The 7,149-nt window shown below is 52.4% G+C and overlaps 1 protein-coding gene across 1 annotated transcript in view; it reads left to right on the plus strand.

Annotated features, from left to right (window-relative positions):
• Positions 1 to 6,752, plus strand: part of PSTPIP1 (proline-serine-threonine phosphatase interacting protein 1) — a 91,623-nt gene extending 84,871 nt beyond the window's left edge. Inside the window, exons 11-14 of the mRNA XM_069071261.1 lie at positions 1,004 to 1,155; positions 4,198 to 4,268; positions 5,451 to 5,569; positions 6,073 to 6,752. Coding sequence (XP_068927362.1) covers positions 1,004 to 1,155; positions 4,198 to 4,268; positions 5,451 to 5,569; positions 6,073 to 6,204 — 474 coding nt within the window. The 3' untranslated portion in view covers positions 6,205 to 6,752. The remainder of the gene's footprint in view (positions 1 to 1,003; positions 1,156 to 4,197; positions 4,269 to 5,450; positions 5,570 to 6,072) is intronic.
• Positions 6,753 to 7,149: the final 397 nt, after the last annotated feature.

A 7,149-nucleotide genomic window follows, 5' to 3' on the forward strand; every position in this document is an offset into this window, starting at 1 on the left:
GAGGGAGGGAGGGAGAAGAGAGAGAAAGAGGGAGGGAGGGAGGGAGGCAGGGAGAGAGGGAGGGAGGGAGGGAGAGAGAGATAGACAGAGAGAGGGGGGGGAGACAGAGGGAGAGAGAGAGAGAGAGAGAGAGAGAGAGAGAGAGAGAGAGAGAGAGAGAGAGAGAGAGAGAGAGAGAGAGAGAAGAGAAGAGAAGAGAAGAGGAGAGGAGGGAGAGAGAGATCTACAAACTGGAAAAGAAAGGATAGAGCCTCAGGGCTCCTGGCCAGGCATGACGTCACTCCCTCACCGGGCACACAGCTGAATGGAACGAGCATTGATGAAGCCCCTACTCTGAGGTGTTAGACCCTGAGCATTCAGAAAGGAGCCTGTTCCTGCCCTCCAGGAGCTTACATTCTAATGACTAAAGGTGTCCAGACCCCAAGTTACAGGGACCTCTGGGCTTAGACAATCTTTCCTTTAGGCTTGGATTGTCTCCCTTCCCTGGGCTGGGCTAGCCTGGGCTGTGTCTGAGGACTGGCCTGGGAGGGTAGGGGGAGCTGAGTGGGCCAAAGCTCCCCACTAGAGGGTGGGCTTCTAGGTGAGGGGTTTTGGGTCCCCCAACTCACTAAGAGGCCAACTAAGGCATGAAGGGGCCTGAAGCTGGGTCACTACAAGAAATGATCCCACAGAGGAAATCACAGCCCAAGGCTGTGGTGTCCAATCCCCTCATTTTACCCCATGGGACAACTGAGGTTGAGAGAAGTAAAAATGGCTTGTCTAACATCACACTGGGTGACAAAGCTGAGATTTGAACCCAGGGTCTCTGACTCTTTTTCCATTTCTCCTACTGACTTCTTGAGGTTAAGTTGGCGGAGATCTTGGGTGGACAAAAGCAGCCCATGCAAAGGGAAGGGGCCCCTCCATGGGGTGGGTCTGGGTCACCCCTAAGCCAGGGGCTCTTGGGTCAGGGAGGGACTCTGCTTCCCCACCTTCTCCATGGAGTCCCTCTCTGTGGAGTCAGCGTGAGACCAAGGATGTGTCCAAGGATCCTCCCAGTACAGACAAAGCTTTCTGCAAAATCAGTCCTGCCCCAACCTCAGCCAGTCTAGGCAAGGACGTATTGAGGGCCAAGAAGAAGGCCACAGTGAATTTGGAGCCAGAAATCATGGCCAGGCAAGGCTGTGATTTTGGGCCTCCATCTCCTCATCTGTGAAATAGGACCACAAGCCTGGTGCTAGAAAGGGAAGGCAGCTTTGAGGTCATCTAGTCTAGGTGGGGGTAAGGAGTCATTTGCCCAAGGTCACTTATTTCCTAGGGGATGGGGCTGTTCATGCCCTAGGGAAAGTGCTGCTGGTGGGGGGTGGGGTGGGGAAGTATATCCTTTATGGTGCCCTGCCCCCTCTGCCCATCCCCCCAGGGTCAGCTGGGGTTCGGCCGGGGCGAGGCGTCCCGACTCCCCCCCTCAGGACTTCCCCCCCCCCACACACACCCAAGCCTCTCTAGAGGCTCCCTAGTGGCTTTCCACTCTGGAGGCCCCTCCTAGATATGGCTTCCTGATTTGGAAGGAGCCTTAGAAATCATCGATCCAATCTTTGCCCAACCAGGAGCCCCTACAAACAGTCATCTGGTCTTTGCTTGAAGACTTCCTGTGATGAGAGGCTCAGTATTTCCAATAAGTATAATGGTAGCTAGCGCCTATGGGCCAGGCACTGTACAAAGCCCTTCACAAAGAGTATCTTCTTTGATCCTCATAACAAGCCTTCGAAGGAGGTGCTCTATTATCCCCACTTTACAGGTGAGGAAACTGAGGCAGGCTACAGTTAAGTGATTTACCCAGGATCACACAGCTCCTAAAGTGTCTGAGGTCAGATTTGAACTTGGGTCTTCCTGATTCTGGGTTCTGTGCTTTATCCAATGCTCTCTCTAGTAATCTATTCTGCTTTTAAAACAACATGAATGTAGACCTCCTGGCAGAGGGAACTCAGAGCCTGAGTCACCTGGCTCAGGTGTACCAGAACCTAGTGTCCCCTCCTGAGGACAAGTGTGATGGGGGATGGGGGTGGGGAAGGACCCACATGAGGACCAAACCTAGTGATGAAAGATGGCAGCCTTAGGATGGGAGGGAAGAGGGAAGGCCCCAAAGAGGTGCCATGCCAGCCTCTCAGCGGGCCAGAAATCTCACTTCTACAATTTTAGTCTGTTGGGTCTTTGAGTTCCCCCAAGTAAAATACAAATACCCCCTGGCTGATGGGGTTCACCTTCAATTCATCAGTGAACACTGTAGCAAGAGCCAAAACCAACTGTACTGAGGACAGGATGAGGATGGTCAGGTGACAGTTTGTATGGAAAAGATCCAGGGGCCATAGTGGACTACAAGAAAGCAGCCCCAAACTCCTAATCTGACCCCAGGACTCTGCCTTAAGAGAGTGAGAAGAGGTGATAATCCCCCCCCCACACACACACACACACTCAGGTCACACCTGCACTGCTGCTTTCAGTTCTGGGCATGGTCTTTTACGACGGGCATTGAGACACTCAAATCCATAGAAGAAAAACCATGTGGGCAGAGAAGGAGAGTCCAGAAGCTGCGATTATCTATTTGAAAGAACTGGGGATATTTGGCCTGGAGAAGGGAAGGTGATGGCCACCTTCAAGGTCAGCCTTGGTCACCTTGAAGGGTCAGCCTGGAAAAGTAATCGAGCCTTCTTGATACCAGAGAAAAAACCCAGGAATAAGGACAGGGAGTTAGAGGGGAGAAGAGGAAGGACTTCCTGATAATCACAGCTGTCGAATAGGAATGGAGTGCCTGGGAGACAGTGAGTTCCTCATCAATGGAAGTATTCAAATGTAGGCTGGATGAGCCCATCTGGGATGTAGCACAAAGGACTCTTGCTCAGGTTGGACCAGATGACCTCTGTGGTCACTTCCAGCCTGAGAAGCCCGTGACATGTCGAGGTCTGGACAATGGGTGGGACCTTAAGGGAAGACTCTGGGAGGCCGAGGGAGATTTAGGAGGGTCCAGGGACAAACGTTACGGATGGCATGGTTTTGTAGGACTTACAAGTGTTGTGCGGGCTGGCCAAATTGTCCCAGGTCACATCTGGACACATGGTGAGAGGAGGGGGAGGGGCCGAAGCAATCTGCCCACAGGGGAGGATGGGGAGCCAAGAGATAGGAAGCTGGGAATGTGCCCGTTCTTCAGACTGAAGGCTTTCATAAAAGTAGCAAGCTCGATGAACCATAGAGATCATTCTAGTCTAGGGATCAGTAAACGATAGGCCTCGGGTCAAATCTAAGGATGATTTTTTCCATTTTCAAATAAAATAAACATTAATAAAGTTTTATTTTAAAATTAAAAAACACAACACAACACCCTGTTATTATCTCTGTAACTGGACAAAACCAGGTGGTGGTCTGCTGGTCTCTGCCTACTGACCTCCCTGGCCTCCTGCAAATCCCACCTTCTCCAGGAAGCCTTCTCCAACCCCTCTTTATTCTACTGCCTGGGGCGGCTAGGTGGCTCAGCAAATAGAGCACCCACCCTGGAGTCAGGAGGACCTGAGTTCAAATGTGACCTCAGACACTTGACACAATTACTAGCTGTGTGACCTTGGGCAAGTCACTTAACCTCAATTGCATTGCCTTTCCCCCTCCAAAATAAAAAAACTCTACTGCCTTCCAGCTGTATGGATGCATCTTGCTTTGTATATATTTGTTTGCACGTTGTCTCTTCCCTTAGATTGTAAGGTTCTTGAGGGTAGGGACTGCCTTTTGCCTCTTTTTGTGTCCCTAGCTCTCAGCACACGGCCTGGCACATAGGTGCATAATAAATTCTATTGATTGATGGATTGATAGTTTGCCAGCACCCGGATCCAATCCTCACATTTTACTGAGAGGGAAAGCCAAGGCCCAAAGGGACACAGTAATTTGTCCAATATCAGAATAGTAGAGCTGAGACTCGAACCCAGCTCTTCTGGACACACGACCCCCCAGCTCCCATCTGTAGCCCCATTTGTTACCCTTGCCCAGCCACAGAATACTCAGAAGGTTCAGAGAGAAGGGAATGATGGGAATCCCAGCTCTCCATCTGTGAAATGGGCGTGTTGTTGGAAAGAAAGCCAGGGTAAAGCTCTAAGCCCGACATGAACATGGGCTGCTTGTCCCTGGGGTCTTGAGAGAGAATTTTCCCAGCTTTTTTTCCTTCTGACTCTACAGGTTCTCAGGGTTGTTACACGGGAGCCCCAAAAACACCAGCGAGAACGTTGTGCCCTCTGCTCCTCCTGCAGGTAAACTACCTTCCTTTTTGGATGGAAGTTCAGAGCTTGAGAAGGGCCGGAAGGGAGTATGAGAGCCCCTGCTCCTTGTGGTGGGGCCCCCAAGTGGGGCTTCAGTGCCAGTAGCTGTGGAGGGGATTATGGCAGGAGGGACAAGAAATTAACCCTGAGCCAACCACAGAACGTTGGAGCAGGGGGCATCCCACACCACCCAGAGCACTTCCTTTACAGTGAAGGCAACTGAGACCAGAGAAAAGAGAAATGACTCTCCCAAAGTCACACAGTCTATTCATGGTGGAGCTGGGCCTGGAACCCAGGTCTCCTCACTCTGGGCCTTTCCCAAGCACGATCTGAGGTTGGCTTACTGGCCCCACTGGCATTTGAAGACCCTGAGATTCTGGGCCTGGGCGGTGCCCCAGAGAACAGCTGGGGATATTTTTCCGTGTTTAATTTAGAAAAGTGAGTGGGAGGAAACCAGAGAAGGCGCCCAGAGAAGCAGAGGCTCTTCTCTTAAGAGTGTGGCAGCCCAGATCAGGCAGTCATTGTTGACCTGAGGTGTGGCCTCAGTGCGAAGGGCATGAGCGGGAGCATGTGTACTCCCTTGGCATACCGTGGCCCTGCCAGGGAGAGAGAGGAGAGAGGGAGAGAGGGATGGAGAGAGAGAGGGAGAGAAAGAGAAAGAGAGAGAGGAGAGGGAGAGAGGGAGGGAGGGAGAGAGAGAAAGAGAGAGAGATATATCCAAATGCCAAAGAGTGGGGCTAATCAATTATAACTGACCACACTATGCAAGCAGAGGGTTAGAGAGCCAGCCTCAGGCAAAGAAGTCGTGCTGCTAACAGTTGGGGCGGTGAGAACCCTAGGCAGACACTTAATTGGTCTGGGTTCCCAGCAACTCAAAAAAAAGGAATAAATTGCAATAAAGGACATTTCCTCCCTGGGATGATGCTACCTGCGCGGGTGGCCTCACAGAGTGGATGTGAGGAGTGAAAGTACTTCCCAGATCTCCAATGTGCCAGAGAGAAGGGAGGGGCCCGAGGCTCCAGGGAGGGGTCTGAGGCCCTCGAGGAGTTTACAATCTAGATTGGGGGGAGGGGGATTTTGGGGGTCCACAGGAGGCTCCTGGGGCCCATTGACTGTGCACTCTCAGGGCTGGCCAGGAGTACCAGGGAAATTCACCCCCCTTTCCTCGGGCAGGCCTCATCTCTGCCCCTCTGCAGAAGAATGACATTGTCTACGCGGACATTGAACAAACTAGTTTAACCCCAGAAACCTTGGCCCAGGACTACAGGGTGCTCTATGATTACACAGCCCAGGTGAGTGTGACGCAGCGGTAACACCTACCTCCCAGCATTGTGGTGCCGCACAAACAACCTAATGCTTGTAAATCGCTCGGCACATAGTAGGTGTTTAATAAATGCTTGCTTCCTTCCTTCCCTCTTAATCCCTGAGATAAAGGAGCTTGCCAGAGCTGCTTGGGGAGGAGGAAACGCTGTGTGGGAGGGAGAGGAGAAGACGGGAGCAGAGAAGGATGTGATTCTGTCTCCACGTCCTTAGAAGCCCCTCCCTGGGCAGAGCTGGACTCAGCATGTGGAGGGTGGATGGTGGACGGTGGCAGGGGAGGGAGTACAAGTCCCAGGGAAGCTAATTTCAGCTCAGTGTAAGTGCTGATGACTTGAGCTGTCCCAAAGGGGGTGGTTTATGAGGTAGTGAGCTCCCCGCTGCCTGAAGTAAGAAGAGGCTATGTTCCTCCAAGGGAATGGGAGGTCCGCTCCTCCGAGCTCTCTGCTGACTCAGACCTCCCCTGCCTCCATTTCAGAATGCTGATGAGCTGGACATCACTGCTGGAGACATCCTGGCAGTCATCCTGGAGGGGGAGGATGGCTGGTGGACAGTGGAGAGGAATGGGCAGAGGGGCTTTGTGCCAGGCTCCTACCTGGAGAAGCTCTGAAGGAGCAGCCTGCCTTGACCTTCCCCCCACCCCATTGCCCTGGGAAAGATGCCCCCCAGCCCCTTCTGACTGCTTCTGGGGCAGCTCTCATCTCCTTGGCCAAACCTTCTCCACGACTTACTAGGGGCCATACCTGGGGAGGGGGAAAGTCAGCTATGTGTGATGGGGAGAGCTGCGGTCAGGAGTCAGGATCTGGGTGCTAGTCTTAGTTCTGTCCTTAATTCAATATGTTTATGCCTCTCAGACTCAGTTTCCCCACCATGGAATTAAAGAGTTAGATTAGATGATTTCTAAGTTCCTTCCCAGCTCTGCCATTCTCTGTTCTAAGGTCTCTTCCAGCTCTGCCATTTACTTTTCTCTCTCTCTCTCTCTCTCTCTCTCTCTCTCTCTCTCTCTCTCTCTCATCACACACACACACACACACACACACACACACCCCAAGGGATGTGGTCCTTACTGCAGGAGCTCAGAGGAGACAGAACAGGAGGAGAGACTTCCGGGGGGAGGTGGGATGGTGGCTCGTCCTGGAAGAATGGGATGTTGGGGGCGGGGGGGGGTGGGGCAGAACTGCATGGATGTTCTAGGCTAGCAGGAGAAGGCAAAAGCATAAAGGAAGGAAATGAACCAGAAATGGTATAGAGGGTGGGAATAGGGGTCTGGCGGTGGGGCAGGGGGACAGGGAGAGAAGCAGCCAGACTAAACTGTAGACATGACAGAGACAGAGAGAGGAGACACACAGAGAGAGAAACTGGGGAGAGAGAAAGAGAGAGGGAGAAGTGAAGACAGACAGACACAGTCAGACCTACTGCATGGACTCGGCTGGGTGCCTGATCCCTTGAAGAGGCTCATTAGTTTCAAAAGTGTTAGAGTAACGTCCCCTCCCAGGGACTCAGTTTCTCCTCCTGTACTGATGCCTGTTCCCTCCCTCACAGGATGGCTGTGAGA

This window comes from Petaurus breviceps, unplaced genomic scaffold (genome assembly GCF_028583685.1).
Source record: "Petaurus breviceps papuanus isolate PSGF00001 unplaced genomic scaffold, PetGlider_PUasm1.0 90825, whole genome shotgun sequence".
NCBI classification, from domain to species: Eukaryota; Metazoa; Chordata; class Mammalia; order Diprotodontia; family Petauridae; genus Petaurus; species Petaurus breviceps.